General features: G+C 37.1%; 2 protein-coding genes across 2 annotated transcripts; both read left to right on the top strand.

Moving 5' to 3' along the window:
* The first annotated feature begins 1,097 nt into the window (after positions 1 to 1,097).
* On the top strand, positions 1,098 to 9,512 carry LOC134627033 (solute carrier family 2, facilitated glucose transporter member 11-like). The gene is made up of 12 exons (XM_063472947.1): positions 1,098 to 1,194; positions 1,481 to 1,579; positions 2,108 to 2,268; positions 3,486 to 3,610; positions 3,756 to 3,885; positions 4,002 to 4,150; positions 4,290 to 4,477; positions 5,001 to 5,111; positions 6,630 to 6,731; positions 7,208 to 7,283; positions 7,626 to 7,753; positions 8,967 to 9,512. Exons 1-12 carry the CDS (start codon positions 1,171 to 1,173, stop codon positions 9,183 to 9,185), a joined length of 1,512 nt encoding a protein of 503 aa, XP_063329017.1. The 5' UTR covers positions 1,098 to 1,170; the 3' UTR covers positions 9,186 to 9,512.
* A 2,927-nt stretch (positions 9,513 to 12,439) lies between these two features.
* Positions 12,440 to 17,440, top strand: LOC134627923 (solute carrier family 2, facilitated glucose transporter member 11-like). Its single transcript, XM_063474407.1, has 11 exons — positions 12,440 to 12,565; positions 13,507 to 13,667; positions 14,128 to 14,252; positions 14,331 to 14,460; positions 14,824 to 14,972; positions 16,002 to 16,189; positions 16,288 to 16,398; positions 16,658 to 16,759; positions 16,835 to 16,910; positions 17,022 to 17,149; positions 17,246 to 17,440. Exons 1-11 carry the CDS (start codon positions 12,440 to 12,442, stop codon positions 17,438 to 17,440), a joined length of 1,491 nt encoding a protein of 496 aa, XP_063330477.1.
* Positions 17,441 to 18,677: the final 1,237 nt, after the last annotated feature.

Here is an 18,677-nt window from a genome sequence, read left to right as displayed (position 1 = left end):
CAGGCGCAAATAAAACTTCTTTTATATATTAAATGATTTTCAGCGCCAAAGGACGCTTTTTTGCTGGCTGAATTTAGCTATACCTCTGACTTTGACCACTCACTTTATCTTTAATGGCTTGAATATTTAACCACACGTGAATATTATATTTCCTCACTTGGAAAAAAAAAAGCATCACCTTGCTCCAGCACATTTTGATAGCGTCACACCAATATCAGTATGACTGTAATCATGATGTATTTTCCTTGAAATGTAAATATACACATTAGAGACTAGATATATAGACACCTATAAAATTGCTAAACTACTCCCCTGCATCAGCTGCAGTTTCCTTTGCAATGCCATAAAAGAACAGCAGCAACATATCAAACCAGCTCCATCTGCTGGACATAAACAGCAAGTTTATGGAGAAGGACACTTAATAATAATACTTTTATTAAAAATATTTTGAAAATATATAATATAACATATAATATATAAACTATATCAACAATTCAGCGTGAAGAGACAAAATATCGACTTAACCAGGAAAAGCAACATCTTAAGATTCATGTAAGTAATGCGAGCGCCTGCAGGAAGCTATGAAATGTTATCTAATTAATTGATAATAATAATTGATAATGGTTATTTGCTTACCTAAATCGCCAGATTCCATTAAAAGTTTTGCATTGCATTTTTGCAGTGTACTGAGATCAGTTCTAGATCGCACGTTCTGTTTGCAGATGTTTTATTCGAATTTGAGATATTGATGTGTATCCTTTCGTGCAAATAGGTACTTTTTATATACTAGAATTTATCAGGAGTACCTCCTTGTACTCCTCTATGGTTGGGCAGCTTCACTGATTTCATTTTTGCTGTTCTTAATTACTGACTGACAGCACCAAGTGACATTAATTTTTATCACACTCGCACACTGGCAAGATGGTAAATTATTACAGTGGCATTTGAAAAGATCTGGTAATACATCAGCTCAGTGATCTATTTGGCCGTGTGTGTGCGTCAACCTGCTGATTGCAAAACTGCAGCCAATCAGGCCGCCGCAAGCGATCTGCAGCCGCGTGCTTGACCTTGTGCGTAGAGGATTATTTGATGGGGGACTGACGTCTGGTTTGTTTTCAGACTTGATCGTGCCACTTCTTTTTAGCATTTTACCACCTCCTTTGACCAACAATGTCGCATGCTGGTGCACAAAAGGTAATTGAGCAAATTTGTCTTTTTTAGTAAATCGTCTGTTTTGGAGTTTAAACTACCTTTACTGTGTTTGTAGAAGCTTTATGCAGATGTGCAGTATGGCTATATTACTTGGTAGCTGTTTAGGTGATACACCTTGCAGGGTAATGTGACAGGCTTTAGTTTTTAAATGAGATTTTACTACATTTCTAACGCACATAATTTTTTTCTAAGACAATGTAACAACAAAACAAAACAACTGTGATCTAGCTATCTGTCTGTCTGTCTGTATGTCTGTTTATTTTAATAGGGCAGTCCTCTGACACTGGTGCTGATGGTTGCTTCTGCATCCATTGGAGGGACTCTTCAGTATGGATATAACCTTGCAATAATGAATGCTCCCACAACTGTAAGTTTTTGTATTTTAAATGATTTCCTGCCATTACTTTATAGCTATACACATACATGTGAGTACATATGGTTTCTAAAAGAGTTGACAAGGGTCATGCACTGACAGTACATGTACTTAGCTACTTATGAAAACTGTTGCCTGTTATTTCACATTTGGGTCACGGTGTAATTTGGCAAAAACAAGAATTGGGTTACTTGTGCCTGTGATTAGTCATTCTTATTGTATTGCTTTCAGGTTTTTTTAGGAACTGATTCTGGATGCAGTGTTATGTTTTGCCCAGCAGCTGCACTGATTAAAGAGCACAAACCTTACCCAGAAGCAAACAATTCTGCAACCTTTTGATAATTCACAATAACACTGACACCTGCTTCACCTGATTCATAAAATATAATATTTAAGGTTTCTTTGTTGAGAAGATCAATAATAAAAACTGGCTAAAGGAGCTACAGTGTGGCTCACTTCCAAATGTAAACAGATGTAATAAAAGTGGTAATAAGTGCTGGCCTGTCTCTTCTTCTCTCACAGTTTATCCAAACTTTTATCAATGAAACATTCTTGGAGCGATGGGACGTCCAGTTGGAGGAATACCAGGTGACGTTAGTCTGGACAATCATTGTCTCCATCTTCTCGTTGGGGGGGTTTGCTGGAGCTCTTATTGCAGGACCTATGACCATACGCTTTGGGAGGTAATGTAGCATGCACGTGTAAAGGTGTAAAAGCACATGTGCACTAGGTTACAAATTGAGACTTCAACGTGCAAAGAACAAATGATCAACCTGTTGTCCGAATGATAGATTGTTCATTTACTTTCCTCCATCGCGTGTAATTACTGCTCTGCAAAAGTCTTGCACCACTACTCATTTCTTTATACTGTGCTAGGAAAATAGAAAGTAGGAGCAGTGTGCAAACATATGTGAAAATACAGCATATACGAAATTGAACAGTTCCAACGAGTTTGAAAGTCAGTATTTGGTATGACCCCCTTTACTCCTCAACACACTCTGAACTGTGTTAAGCAGCTTTTTTTTTTCTTGTAATTTCTTTAAGTAGTCTTCAGGAATCGTTCTCCAGGCTTCTTTAAGGTATTCAGAACTCTTGTTGGATGTTAGCTGCCTTTTGTTCTTTTCTCTGTCAAGATGAAGAGACTTTCTGTTTTTCTCTTCCACTTGTTCAGTTTCCTCAAATTTTTTAAGAACACACTGCACACCATGCCAAAAATAGCAAATTTTTCAGCTATTAGCACCTTGGTGGTGCAAAAATACTATTTTATGCTTTTAAACTGTGCTATCTTTCACATTTTCATAAATTCAGTGAAAGAAATGTAGACAAATTATGTGCTTTACAACAGGTTGCTTATAACAAAAAGCTGAAAGATACTAAAACTGGTTCATTTGTTTTGTGGTATGTTGTGTTTAAACACAGCACTGTTTCATTAGGTGCCTTTTTCATAGGTCAGTGTTAAGAGGCTCAGGTACAAGGACTGGACTGAAAATGAGTGAAAAAGTAGCCAAAGAAACAGCAAAAAGTTACAAGAAGTCTAGATCCTTGGAAACTAAATATAAAGAAAGGAGACTTGTCCCAAGACTTTTGCACAACACTGCATATTTATATAATGACTTGAGTTTTGATTTTCTTTTATACTCATGTTGATTATGATTGATTCCTGCACCTTTACTGTAGTGCTTTTAAATGATGAAGCGGGGGTTTTTTCTTATGTCTACAAAACTAAAAGTCTAACAATGCTCAAGTCTTCCTGGCTTCATCTGTGGCACTCAACCAAAGCTCTAGAATAAATTTTCCTGCGTAGTGGTCTTGTAATATGACGTAACATCTCATCCATCAGTCTGTATTAAAAAAATAATAATAATAATTAAAAATAACTGTTCTCATTTTTCTCCTGAAGGAAGAAGTGCCTGCTGCTGAACAACATTTTTCTCATGACTGCTGCACTCTTAGCACTGACGAGTAGAACCGCCAGATCTTTTGAGATGATCATGATCTCACGTGTCCTGGTTGGAATAAATGCCGGTATGTTAGTACAACATATAAGTAATATGCATGCAAACCAGTAAACTCAGGTATCCTTACCATAACAGAGCAATGCAAGCAAAATATAATATAATAAAAATAACTATTCAACAAACACTCCTAAAAGGACATGATCATTCTACAGGTATCAGCATGAATGTGCAGCCCATGTATTTTGGAGAAAGTGCACCAAAGCACTTAAGAGGAGCTGTCTCTTTGTCATCAGCTGTGTTTACAGCATTCGGTGTCGTGTTAGGACAGGTGGTCGGACTCAGGTTTGTTCATCGTGCGGCTTATAATTGTCCATATACTCTATAATCTGTTGACAAAGAAATGTGTTAAGTAGATTTCACAGATATCCACAGTAACACTCTGGATTATTTATTTAAAGAGAGATTTTGGGCAGTGAGCCGTGTTGGCAGTACCTTCTTGCCAGTAATGCCATTCCTGGACTCATTCAGCTCCTGACCCTGCCATGGTTCCCAGAGAGTCCCAGATATCTGCTCATTGATAGAGGAGACAAGGAGGCTTGTATTAATGGTGCGTACTGTATTATGTCAACCAGCAGCGAACAGTACATCACCCCACTCTCAGCTCAGGACATTTTTCATATAAAAAACATATTTTAGACAGAAATCATTATCAGGTGTTAATTTTATTTTTTGATTTTTATGTTCAGCTCTGAGACGCCTGCGAGGCTGTGAGGTCCAGAGTAGCGAGCTGGATGAGATCCTGCAAGAACAGGCTGAAACCAAAGGAATGAGGGCGAGCCACCCCTGGGAGCTTTTTACTGATCGCTCTGTACGCTGGCAGCTCATCTCTGTCATGATCATTAGCAGTGCCATGCAGCTCTGTGGCAATGACTCGGTAAGAAGAAATTTCATCCGTGCTGTGGTCTGAGAGATGTTTTGTGTGTGTTCTGGCTGTGAGGGTGTGTCGGGATCGCTGTAACTTATCCTGAAATGCATCAGATGTTTGTTTGGCCACAGGTTAATTCGAAAGTTGATCAGAAATTTTAGATGATGAATGTCACATTAATTATGTATGCTGGTGATTAAGTATCAGGCCTCACTGTACTGCTGGATGAATAATATGTGATGCCTGTTGTTTTGCCTAAAGAGCCTGATTATTTTATATTATTGCCCAGCATAGGAACCTTCATACCACACATACAGACTAAATTTGAGAGCTACAAGTTTGTCATGAGGAAAAGCGCTGACTACATGATCATGTGTTTCAAGGCTTTTAACCACATGCTTGAGGTTTTAGAGAGGGCAGTGGGTATTAACACAATTACCTTTGTACAAATACTACCGTAATCAGCTTATTGAAAACTTGTAAAATCGAATGATGGTTTTCAGTGACCTCACATCTTCTGTTTTTCTTGCAGATTTACTTTTATGCATCATATGTGTTTAAAGAGGCTGGAATATCAGATGACAAAATCCAGTATGCTACAATCGGCACCGGGACATGTGAATTCACAGCCTGTATAATGTGTGTAAGTACCCATAATTAAAGCTCACATTATGTAACCAGCTACATCCAAAGAGAGACTGTTTGCATTGTTTTTAAAGCTGTATTGAAGGCTGCAGAATAAGGACTGAAAATAACCCCTACTAGTGTATATGCAGCCAGTAAGTGGGAACACCTACATGACCTTGCATAAATGTGATACAGCAATCATTTTAGCAGGGTGCACAACATTACGCATAGCTACTAAGTCTGTAAAAAATTGATTGAATTGCTAAAGAGTCATTATAACCCTTTTGTTTTTCTGGGTATTTCTGAATCTTTCTGTGGATACAAAGACACCAAGTTAAAGTAGCAGTTCTGTAACAATGGGGAGTGCCTCTCCGGTGGGGGACAGAGCCATTGCATGCAGGGAAAATAAACACACAAGCAGTAGCTGATGCTCCCTTTACTTTAATCCTTAATAATTGACAAAAATTAAAAACAAAATAAACTTAATGATATGTTTCCTGCTTCCCTAGGAATTAAGAGAGTAGGTAGCAGTCAGGCACTGCTATTTAAATACACTTGATTAATGGATCATCACCATGTGTTGTGTCCTATAAAAGCAGAAGTTTGAGAAGTTTTCTGGTTTGGCCCATACATACCCCGTACAGGGGAAAATCACACAAACAACAGAATGACTTGAAAAGAGAATAAACAAGGTGTTGTTCATACATCAACCTGACTGAAATAGTGTGGCAGTACCTTAAGAAAGCTGTGCACAAGCAAATGCCTGCATGTTTCAATGAACTGAAGCAACAATGTAAAGAATTGTAGGCTAAAATTCCTGCACAACAATGTGAAAGACTGATAAAGTTATACAGAAAAGGAATATTTTGAGTGATTTCTGCTAAAGTGGTCCTACGAGCTACAGAATTTTGGGGTTTATCTTGTTTGTTTGTCTGTTTAAATGTAAAAAGTTTTTCATACAAGTTTATTGACCTTCACAGCAGTAACAAGATTTTAATAGGTTAATGAAAAAAGCAAAGAAGCAAACACAAGTTTGAAGGTCTGTAAACCTTCAAACTTGTGTTTTCATGTAGTGTTATTGTGATACCATTATTGTAGTTTGTGTAATGAACTTTAGGGGTCCGAGTAGACAGATTCTGATTCCTTTAGAAAAAGCTGGATAAAAAGTTTGTATCTTAAGTTAACTGACTGACTTCTATTAAACTATTTATCTAATTCATTGCAAAGACGCAGATAAAGTTATTTACTTGCAGCATTAGCCTTCCCAACTTAAAAAGAGGCTGCCCATTTTGACTACAAATACATTAACTGTTTATAAATGACACAAGAGAGAGGTGGGCTTACCTTTAAACAAAGTATTTAACAGCCATATTCTGAGTATGTTTACTCCACTTTGCTTTCCTCAAAAACTAATAAAATAAAAATACTTTGCTTTCGCTCAGTCATTCTTTCTGCTGCATGTTGGTTACCTAACTCTCGTGTTCTCATTTGACACAATAAGGACAGAGTCTGATGCACATTTCGATTCTCTTAGAACCTGCTGGTAGAGCACAAAGGTCGGAGGTTCATGCTGGCAGGAGGCTTCACCCTCATGACCTTCTGGGCTGTCGTCTTCACGATCGCTCTGTCATTTGAGGTAATCAGCTTACTTTAAATGTGAACATCAGCTCATTTATGTGATATATATATGCACACACAATATTGAATTTAGGTGTTATCGTAGTCATCTGTACTGTCATTAAACCAGGTTTCCCCAGATTGACTAAAGTGACTAAAGCCATCTAGTTCTTTATAGTTACTGTACTTTATTAAGGATTATGATTATTTTGTATGAGCTTTAACCAGTGGTAAGGAACTAAGACATATCAGTGTCACAGTCGAACCACTGGGAGGCATTGTGAGCTAGCATTCAGGCACATGTTGATATTTATCTAGAGAGAAGAGAAATGCATAATGGACAAAGAATAGAGGGGAAAAGTAGGAAGTGATGCGACATATTTGGGATTTGGAGTTTTTACAGACTTCTCTTGTCACAACTCTATGGTCTCTGTCAGATATAATAATGTTCTTGACTATGAGTTGCTCACTGCTTTCCTCCCCACATGCACACAGCACCATATAACCTGGATGTCGTACCTGACCATGACCTGTGTCTACACCTATATTCTCAGCTTTGGCATGGGACCAGGTAAGTCTTTTACCGGGATTTTACATGTGACAGGTTCAAAATGTTTCAGTACTCAAACATACATTTGAAACAAAATGTCATCGTGTTTTACTATCTACACATTTTACTTATTTAGATCAACATATTTACTACATTTTATCAGTTTTCAGCATCTTACTTGGTTGGCTACTCCTTTGTTCATCTCCACAACTAAAGTAAAATGACTACGCACTGTATCACTTTAAACTCTGATACACTACAGAGTACTGCAGGAGTGTGTAAAAGTGTGATACAGTGGTTATATTGATATGTTATATTGATATATCTAACCAGTACGGTTTTGTTTTCTTTGTTTTTTCTCAGCTGGAGTGACTGGCATTCTTCCCACAGAGATCTTCAATCAGGCGGCTCGGCCGGCAGCCTACATGATTGCTGGCTCCATGATGTGGCTCAACCTGTTCGTCGTTGGAATGATCTTCCCATTTTTAGTAGTCAGTCTGTTGCTACATCCACACTTTAGTCAGCGTCTGTCCATCTGTCCATGCATCCATCCAATTAGCAAACCTGCAGTGAGGAGAAATAAGCACAAGAATGGTGTTCATGTGCCAATAATATTATTACTAAGACAAGACTGGGGCACTGTATAAAGCGCTTTTCATGTTACCATGTTATTTAATAGTGGAGATGACTAGATGGTACAAAGATAGGTTAGTTTTCAGTGTGGTGCTTGATATTTACTTGTCTCTCTGAATAGTGTCCCAGCTCTACCACTACAGAGAACAGAAAAGAAAAAAGAAAACAAAAGTCAGTGGGTCACATGGGTTTAGTCCATGTCGGAAAACCAAGATGCCAAATGAGACAGTAGCACTCCTCCAACATTACAATTATATACCATTTGTGTTAAAATGCTGACTATTAGATAGCTTACCATCTTAATATTGGTGCTGGTAAGAACACAAATTTAGGAGCAGCATTTTTGGAGTTCAACCCACAATAGGGACTAACAGTCATGATGCATCAGTATATTAATATACAGGCCCTATAAGTGATGTACAAAAGAATACTCTTTTAATATTTCTTTTAGTATATGGCTTAAAAAAATGTATAACTGCAAAATATCAAAATACAGCTTTCTAAGTGGATGGGTGAAAAAACTCACCTGAAAGCTGTTGTCCTCCTCATCCTCCTCCTACTCCCACTACTCCAGGGGTCTCAAAGTCCAGGCGTCGAGGGCCGGTGTCCTGCAGTTTTTAGATCTCACCCTGGGTCAACACACCTGAATCAAGTGATTAGTTCATTACCAGGGCTCTGGAGAACTTCAAGACATGTTGATTAGGTCATTTATTCATTTAAATCAGCTGTGTTGGATCAAGGACACATCTAAAACCTGCAGGACTCCGGCCCTTGAGGCCTGGAGTTAAACACCCCTGACATAAGTGATTTGGTGTATGCCCTTCCTGATGTTGCCCCCTCTATTTATCCAGGGTTGTGACTGGCACTAGAAAGAAATTGGCTGTTGCCCCCTGTGGCGAGTTAAAGCAGAAGAAACACCACTGAACTTGAACCTCTTCTTTTTTTTTTTAAATAGTGAATGTACTTAGCTAAATACAGCTTGTTTCTCCCAATGATAAATTGAATACACAGAATTTTTAATGTAGTGTTTGATAAACGTATGACTGATAACATTTTGTTTTCCCTTCACAGAGCGGGCTGCGTGAGTACTGCTTTGTGCCTTTTGCAGCGATCTGCCTGTTGTCTGCACTGTATGTTGGCCTTTTTCTGCCTGAGACCAAGGGGAAGTCTCTGTCAGTCATCATGCGTGAATTTCACAGGCTCAATTTCAAAGGTCAGGAAAACCATTTTGAAGCTCAAACCAAACCTCAGTATCAGCTGGGCGAAGTGTGTCTTTCCACAGCCTTGTAGACAGACTTTTTCTCCAGAAACATGCAGTCACACCCAGCGCATGCCTCACTTTGACCTGATCTGCATCAGCGGGAAGACGTTTTGTGGTTTGGGAGCCGCTTTTCATATCTTTGAAAAACATTATCTGAAATGTTTTTCCTGTGAGGAAAATGGCAATTTAAAGAATTTATCTTTGACTTTTTCACATTATGCTTTATGTCACTGATTGATGTGAGACAACAAGTCATTGAAACTACTTTATATTAAGTGTACTGTAATAAAGTATAAATCATCTTTTCCACAGAAAGTTATATTTTTGTTATTAGACAGAGCTGGATACCTAAGACCTGATTCAGCAAATAAAAAAAATGCATTTTTATGATGTTTTGTTCTTTTATTATTATTATTAATAAATAACAACAGACATGACAAAAAAGGTCACCACACTGACATCATGAATAAAACCCATGGTCCTTTCAATTCATGAAGGTAGACTGCTTCTTACATTATCCTTTCAGCTGGTAGTTGAAAGGCATTTTATGCTGAATACTTGGTTTTGTTTTAATCAGTAAAGCATCTTTTTTTTAAATCTTTGTGACAGATAGTCCAGAAACACAACGAAGTTATAACAATACAGAACAGACCAGAGAACTGCAGTACAAGAAGTTAGAGCACTGGAAATATAAATCTGCATCTGGATGAAACCAGAATACAGGAGGAAGAAAATCAGACAATCCAACAATACAAAAAAAGTGGTAGCAGTGTGTGTTAGAAATGACCACAGTGGTTACTTTTTTATTCACATAATTATCATTATTAGTAGTCCGACTGTCTATACGTTGAACTTTGTTAAAGACTGCACAACACTTTATATTAAAGTGGCTGTCTTCAGAGACTAAAACATGAGGCTGAAGATTAATGTCCAGTCTCAAATCAGAGCACAAAAGCAAAAAACAAAGAAGAAATAAAGGCTATTCCAACTGACTTCCTGCTGATTTGAGTGTAATCTTACACACATTTTCACAAAAATGTTGCCAGAAATAGCTCTTAGATGGGATCTTTGCCATGCTGGTCAACATTGTGATCTATAACCATATTGAAAGATAGAGACATGAGCAAGGCAAGGACAGCAAAGTTTACCTGTCTAATGCTTTTCAACAACACAGCAGTTTAGAGCCTAACATGGTTCCTCTATGCTCTCCTATCAGTCTGCTCTTTCTCTACACACTTCCCAAGCTCTTGGTTCTGAAATCATTACTACAGAATGATGGCAGCCATGGTTGCCAAACTTTTGCCAAACCCGTTCTTTCATCCACAATAAATTGATGCCAGTCCACCATGACAATGTTTAATAATCATCACTATCACTTAAAAAAGGATCCAAGACAAACCTTGCTGAAATAAGGATCAGCATTAGCACAAACAAACTCATGTTTTTAAAATTTTCTCATAGATCACGTTGACCCTGTAGTTTCACTACATATTTTATCCTCAGTCTAATGTTTTTATTTTCCAACACTATTTTCTGCATACTCTATTGCATTTGTAGGCTGGATTGTCTTAATTAGCTACTGTAAACGTAACAGTGGGGAAAAATAAATATTAAAGTAAAGACATATGAAACCACTGATCACAACACATTTACAACTCCGAGCTCGGACTGAAGTGGACTAAAGTTTGTGTTCGGGATAGACAATGTTTTGTTCTACTGTACACAGTCCAGTGTTATTATACTCAATAAAGAAACATAAATAATTTGAATAACAACAACAATAATAATAATAATCACCACCATCATCATCATCATCATCATAATACATTTATTACAGCAGCTGGTTATTGCGCACAGAAAACATGAGCAGCAAATATACTTTTATTTATTTTTTGATTTGTATGTGATGATTTATTTAACAAGATATGTGGTGACTGTTAATTGAAGCACAGTTTAAAGATCTACTAATTCATTGCTGAGATTTCATGACGTTCAGAGAACTGTGAAGCACATATTTTAAAAATGAGCAACATATTTTAAAGTTCGGCTCAGCAGTGACTTAACCCTTTCATGCATGAATTATGACAACCTTGATCAGGATTTTTCTTAAGTATTTTTATTCATCTTTGGGCATTACAAAAAGATTTGCATATAGTTTGTTATTACTCTGTATAATATTATGAAATGGCTTTTTATGCCTTATACTGGCAATTTCATGCATTGAAATTACTTTAGAAATCAAACGTTCGTGTGGAACACCTTTTTAATGCAACAGATAATTTCTACTGACTGAAGTTTTCACTGTTCGCTGTTTTTTTTTTCAGTGTAATAAATTGTAATAGTGTAAAAGTCATGTGCTATGAAATTAATGTGTTTTATGAAACATGACTGATACAATCTCAAGGTCACAGAGTATCCTGCAGTAAGTGTGAATACAGTGTATAAATGTGAGTAAACTGCTCTTTGTTGCTTTATCTAGAAATAGACTCCCACATGCACATGATGAGGCTAAAGTGGAAAAAAGATGCAAAGTTTTTTGCAGTTACTTAAAAACAGATGAACAAATCTGAAGATGTTTTCGATGATATTAACACTGTAAAAAGTTTTTCTAGCTCACTGTGAACCTATACAAATGCATTTAAGGACAAGATTTTACTATTAAAGTAAAAAACTATATGAAGCATCCATTGCAGACCTGCAGTATCCTGCCAACAGATCAGAAGCGTTAATTTCTGTGAATGAGCCTTGTCTAAAGAAATGAGCAAAATGGCATTGCCACATATTATTGGATTTTACTTTGATTTTAATAATTTGAGCACAATAGAGATTAAAAATTAGGTAAATAAAGACTGTATTACAGGCTGCATCTATTCAAAATTCACCTCAAAAATGCATTACATTTTGCAAATTGATTAAGAAAACAGAAAATAGCAGAATATGCTGCAAAATCAAAGCATCTGTAATTGTAATTGCAAAAACCTACCAACAGTACAAATTGATTTTGAAAACTATTCTTAAATACAGTGTTTGAGTAAAAGTACAACATTTGTAAAAACATGCCGCAGAACGCCTTTGGCTAGTTTTATTTTGAACTTCAAAAAATATTATTATATTTTAGTTTCATGTCTGTATCTACTAAATAAGGCACAGCTGTAACAGCAGCAGGGACTGACTGTTTGGCAACATGTACATGTTTTTATTAATCACTGCAAAGCTTAAAGCATGTTTAGAATATGGGAGTCATTCATAATGATTAAATACAATTTATGGACATCTTCACTGTATGCCTGATGTCCACTTCGCATGTCAGCTGCAGCACTGGAGACTTTACCTGCTGTCGCTGGTGCTGGGAATCGGGGGATGTTTTCAATATGGGATCCAAGTGTCTCTCATTGCTTCTCCGGCAGTGGTAAGATGCCTGTTAGTTACACAGTGTACACATAAAATATGTTCACACTCAGTATTATTGTATATCTCACTGTAATGAAGTTTGCTATGGTTAAAGATTATGTCCTCACAGTAGTGCTCTATTAAAGTCTTCACCAGCCAGCAAGCTCTTCAAACTTTTTGTCATGACATTTGATGGCACATAAAAGTTATTTGCCTCCAATGTGATATTCAGTAGAAAAGAGTCTGTGATTTGCTGATTTCTAGTCCCTGTTGACTGTAATTTACAATAACAGTAGTGATATTACTTACTCGCCATGCAGTTTGCTTTTAGCATCGGATTCTCATGAAACATGAAAGGAGAAAGAAGAAACATTTAAAAAGTGTTGCTGGTTAAAAAAAAATGTCACATAAGACTTTTTTTTTAAAGTTATCTTATTTGTATACTAAATATTTTTTTTAACTGAAAATTTTCAGAAAAACATGAGATTAAAAAAATGAAAAACAACACAAAGAAGCTTTTATTCAACAATCCATCCATCACCCATTTTTCTATTTACGTCACCACTTAATTGTTTGTACATATGCAGGAGGGAGCTGTTGGAAAACCTAAATGTGGTAAACATAAATATTCAAAGAAAGGGGAAAAAAATTCAGAGTATAAAGCTGCTACCTACATTTCCATTAGTTCATTTTTTATCTTGTGCAGGGATGATGATGTGCATAATATTGATATTGCATAGACTTTGTTTCTAAATAACAACTGAACTGATAATTATCCCCATTATAAAAGATATAAGACTAAAAATATCACCCTATGGAGTGATAACATATGTCAGTATTAAAATGTGAAAATAAGAACAACCAAATTACAGATTGTCCAAATTGTTTTCTTTAAATTGCCAGTTTTGTCAAGTTTGGCTGCTAAAGTTTGTCTATTTAACCTCCCTGACTTTTCTGCAGCACATTCAGAGTTTTGTGAACTACACATGGATGATGAGGTACAACACTCCAGTCCACGAGTCTACCAACCAGCTCATCTGGTCCTTCATTGTGGCTGTTTTAAGTCTGGGATGCTGGGCTGGGGCTGTTCACAGTGGAAGCCTTCCTGTTACCTATGGCCGGTAATTGCACAAGCATTTGTTGTTTATTAACAGCAGGCACTGCCTTTCAGAACACTCTGATCTCTCAGATATTAACAGGAGCCTGGAAAAGGCAGAAAACAGCAGGTCTGGCTCTGTGAAGCTGCAAACAAGCCATCGTGTCATTCAATCTCTGTAAAACTTCAAAATTAGTTTCAGATTTTTTTCAACATTTTTGTGCAACCTATAAAAAATTATATTAATCAATCACCAGTGCTATCCACGTCTAGCATCTCTGGACAAGTGCATTTAAAAAAAAAAAATCAAAATCCAAGATTATTCTTTGAACTGTCAGACACCTCACAGGTTGTGAGTACAACTGTAAAACTTCTAAAACTGCATGTGAAGTACTCATGAACAGATGAAATGTAGAAGGGGAAAGGATTTCCATGAAACTTACATCAATTAAAAACCTTTGATGTTTTTTCTTCTAATGTTAAAGAAAGAAAGCCCTGCTGTTTAACAACGTCGTGGCAATCATCGCTGCATTGCTCATGGTCCTTAGTCGCACAGCAAAGTCTTTTGAGATGATCTTGCTGGGAAGATTTCTCTATGGATATAATAATGGTTTGTTATTTCTATTTTTCATTTAATTACAATGCAGTTTTTCTTCCTCTTCTTTCTTCATATGGTCTTTCTCCACAGGTCTCGGTCTGAGCGTTCACCTCATGTATCTCGGTGAGAGCTCTCCAAAGAAACTCAGGGGTTTCTTGACTCTGACGAGCTCAATCTTCATTGGTTTGGGGAAGGTCGTGGGTCAGATAATTGGCATCAAGTAAGAACTGACTGCTTGAACATGAAAGCAGAAGTTGACTAATAACCTTCACTACAACACAAATGATATTCATGGCAAATGGAGCAGAAAAACAACCTCTTACTCACTCACTCATTAAGAAGGCCACTTGTAGGTAGAAACATTTCTCTGGCACTTGCCCAGATAGTTGTTATCTACCATAATCAATGACTTGTTACAAATTAAAGTACAACACTTTCTGAAGATTGACTTTCTAATCAGTGGGACTCAAATTATCCCAGCAGTGTAATTCTTTATGAATGTTTTTATGAAAGCAGAAGCACTGCTTTTCTTGTTGCTCCTCCTGTTAGTTTTTAACTTGTGTTTTTTGTTGTTGTTGTGCAGGGAGATCATGGGAACAGATGAAATGTGGCCATATCTGTTAGGTGTTAGTGGTATTCCTGCCATCCTGCAGTTTGTGATGCTGCTTTTCTTTCCAGAGGCACCTCGGTACCTTTACATTGACAAAGGAGACACTGAAAGGAGCAAAAAAGGTGAGTGGACACAGTAGAGAAGGGATCTAACTCTTAAATTTTAATACAAATGTAAAAAGAAATTGAAAATTCAAGTTTAGAAGAAGTAGGATTAGCCATTGAAATTACTGAGGACAGTTTGGGTGGTGTGGGCTGTAAATGAAAGATGGACACAGCCTGAAGCTGAACATTTTGACCATTCAGCATGCTGGTGTGTTTAAATTGGGACATGACAAGCCAGGACTAGATCTGGCTGAAAACAGAAGGCAGATTGGTCAGTCAGAAAGTAGTCCGTCCCCAAAGCTTTCTCCTTTTTTAAAGCAACAGCACAGAGTTTAAACCAACAAGTAGCTGAACTGACAGTTAAAGTGTATCAGAAAGTGCTTTCCAAGACAGTGCACCAAACGTCTTTTTGCAAACACAGTATTCACTCCCTGTGGCCATGAGAAGCAGTTTAAGGCACACGTCACATTTGAGACCTGGATAATATATTAGGCCAGGGATGTCAAACTTGTTTAACACTGAGGGCCACATACAGCCCACTTTGAGTTTATGTGTTGGACCAGTGAAACCCTGTGTCAGTGTAAAGAAGATTAACTACATATTTAAAAAATAAAACAACAAAGAAGAGCAATTTCAACTGAAACATGTTATTGAAATACACGGTATCAGCATGGCTTAAATTGTCAGAAGTACATGTGTAAATTTACAGGAGTCTATAATTTGGTCATAGAGGAGGTCTTTATCAGCAGGGGAAGCTGTAAAACTTATGAAAACACAGTGAAAAGTCCAAAAGTTATGTCCTCCTTCACATTTTCCAAAGCCATCCAATGCACCACATTGGAATCTTGGATATTTTTATACTCCTCCATTATGTAAAATGCAAAAATGAACTGATACTGCCACTGTAAAGAAACAATCGTTTTCATTCGTCAGAACTTTTAATGTTGTAACTGACCACACTAGTAAACCTCAGTAAAGATCTATTCATTGGCAGACTGATAGAACAGACTTTGGATGTAATCCCTGTGGTTTTTCTGTGTCCAACAGCTTTACAGTGGCTGTGGCAGGAGGACAACTTAAAGATGGAGTTGGACGACATGCAGTTGGAGCGGGAGAGGTCTCAGGGAGAAAAGGCAAAGAGTGTAAAGGATCTGCTCACCTCTCGCTGTGTGCGATGGCAACTGCTGACTCTAGCCATCCCCTGTGCTGGCGTTCAGTTTTGCGGCATCAATGCTGTATGCTTATGTTTCTCTGCTGATATGACAGTTATCAACTTAAATCTGTTCAAAATTGCAGTTTCTAGTTCCCTTTCATCTGTCATCCTCTTGTTCAGCTGTGCTTCTACGCCTTTGACATCTTCCGTGAGTCTGGAGTGCCAGAGGACAAGATGCATTACTTGGCCATTGGTATTGGAGCAACAGAGCTCATCGCTATAATGTTGTGTGTAAGTAAAATTGCATAAATTAGACTTTACATCTAAAAAGCTCTTGGTTACTGGGTGATTCTAAAAATGTTTTTTAGTTTTACAGCTTGGGCACGATTCTGCACATTTTATCATTTACATAAATAATATAGAAGTAAAGACTGGGAAAGAGGAAAGAACATGATCGATACTTTACAAAAAACACAATATAAGATTTCATAAAAAATAGTCAAACATGAAGAACATTGTTGTCAGTTTTTGTTTATTTGCTGTGCATCAGTCCTTCTTGATCGATCGTGCTGGCAGAAAGAAACTTATGGGCTATGGCTATCTACTGATGGGTATCACCATGTGTGTTCTTACCGTCATGTTGTCAATCAAGGTAAATACATTCAGCACATTTCCTCTTCTTCTTTTGTATCTTAGAGGATTCATTCCATCAATCCGACTTTTACAGGATCTGAATTCATGGATCCCGTATGTGAACATCGCTCTGATCTTTTGTGTCATTTGCATTTATGGGCTTGGGCCTTGTGAGTTACTCCTTTTTTTTTTTACCCAACTCCTATATAAAAGATTTCTGCGCTCATACTTGACTGAGCTTCATATCTAAATAGCTTTTTAATGTTTGAATCTTCTTGCAGCTGGAGTGTCTATGGTTCTCCCTGCTGACCTCTTCCTACAAGCCTGGCGTCCTTCTGCTTACGCGGTTTGTAGGACCATCTACTGGCTCTGCATGTTTGTTGTAGGGATGCTGTTTGGCTATATAGTGGTAAGATAGCCATAATGTATCTCCATCTTTATATGTGTATTTACTCTATGCCACCCTGCTGTTTATCTAACAGTCTTTTTGTGTGTATCCATACAGGATGGACTTGGCCAATTCTGCTTCCTGATTTTTGTGGCTTACTCACTTGGTAGTGCTGCATTTATTATATATTTTGTCCCAGAGACCAAAGGAAAGACAATGGTAGAGATTATGGAGGACTTCAGCAAACTGAATTACAAGAACAGGACAGCTGATATTGAAAACACTGATGTTGGTCTTGAAACTAAATTTTAACTTTTTTTCCTCATGTAAGTCACCTGTAAGTTGCCTTTATGCAACCAAGTGCAGTTATTGCTTTTAGCAAAATCCTGATAGATTACATACACAAAGGGCTGATGTTACATTTGTAAATATGTTCAATTAAAAATAAAACACGTCTTTGTTCCTGGTCTCTGCTTTTATAGTTATTCACCTGAAACATCAGCAAATTATATACAGTATTAGGATTCATTTAGTTTTTCATTCATTTAGTAGTTAGTTTTTTCAGTTTATCCCTTCAATTTGAATACTTGTAACACAGCAACGTTTTGTGTGTTTTAATAAGTTTGTAAATAAGTGAAATTATCCTTCTTTTGATGGTAAGAAACATCACTGAACTTACTGAAATTCTTGAATTATTAGATGAAGAAAATCACCTGGCCCCTTATCAGGTTCAGATTACTTAATGGTACCTGTAGAAAGATTTTGTCTGCAGTATAGGTGTCCCACCCATCCTCACATGCAGTTTGAAGACAAACTCCCACAACAAATGAACATAATACAACATAACAAAGACAGAAAGCTAATATTAGCATGTCAGCTGTTCTCTTATTAGAAAAGGGTCAACACATCAGGTAGATTGGCACGCTTAAGCTACAGCTTTTAAGCTTCAAGCCCACTGTCTTCTAATTAGCTTAGCCTCAACAGCAGCAGGTCTAAAGAACAACTAGGCAGGACCTCCCAGCTTGAGCTACAGTGGCATACATATCAAAGAGTAAAAAAAAATGTCTTAAACCAAGTGTTTACAATAGTCTAAATCCCTAAACTTGTGGTTTTAGCTTTGTTCATTCTGCATGGCTTATCTCTGAATCTGCATTGTATTTTAGTTTTAATGTATTAATTTGTGCTCGTGATTCAGCCCTCTTACAGTTAAAATCTAAAAAGAGCAATGACATAAAGAGGAAGAATATATTCATACTCCATTTTCTTCTTTCAGGTCAAACATCCTTATTTAAAAAAACAAAAAAACAAAAAAACAAACATGACATAAACCCACACTCCATAAATTAAGTGAAATACTTCACAACAAACCAGGCGATTTAAGTGACCGTGAACACGCCACTGAGCATTTCGAAAACTGCCGATTTGGTGAGATTTTCTTCACACCCACAACCATCTCTAGGGGTTTTTTTAGAGAATGGTGAAAAAAAATAATATACAGTGAGCAGCAGTTCTCTGGGTGAAAATGCCTCGTTGATGCCAGAGGTTAGAG

This window comes from Pelmatolapia mariae, linkage group LG5, assembly GCF_036321145.2.
Source record: "Pelmatolapia mariae isolate MD_Pm_ZW linkage group LG5, Pm_UMD_F_2, whole genome shotgun sequence".
NCBI lineage: Eukaryota > Metazoa > Chordata > Actinopteri > Cichliformes > Cichlidae > Pelmatolapia > Pelmatolapia mariae.
Note: the sequence above shows the minus strand (reverse complement) of the source record. Positions and strands in the feature narration are given on the sequence as shown.

What these genes read in the sequence shown, in the direction of transcription:
- LOC134627033 (XM_063472947.1), top strand. Translation starts at nt 1,171, where the DNA reads ATGTCGCATGCTGGTGCACAAAAG. An exon ending in GGACAGGTGGTCGGACTCAG is followed by an intron (nt 3,886 to 4,001) that starts GTTTGTTCATCG and finishes ATTTATTTAAAG; the next exon opens with AGAGATTTTGGGCAGTGAGC. An exon ending in CAAGGAGGCTTGTATTAATG is followed by an intron (nt 4,151 to 4,289) that starts GTGCGTACTGTA and finishes TTTTATGTTCAG; the next exon opens with CTCTGAGACGCCTGCGAGGC.
- LOC134627923 (XM_063474407.1), top strand. Translation starts at nt 12,440, where the DNA reads ATGCCTGATGTCCACTTCGCATGTCAGCTGCAGCACTGGAGACTTTAC. An exon ending in TCATTGCTTCTCCGGCAGTG is followed by an intron (nt 12,566 to 13,506) that starts GTAAGATGCCTG and finishes ACTTTTCTGCAG; the next exon opens with CACATTCAGAGTTTTGTGAA. An exon ending in TGCTGTTTGGCTATATAGTG is followed by an intron (nt 17,150 to 17,245) that starts GTAAGATAGCCA and finishes GTATCCATACAG; the next exon opens with GATGGACTTGGCCAATTCTG.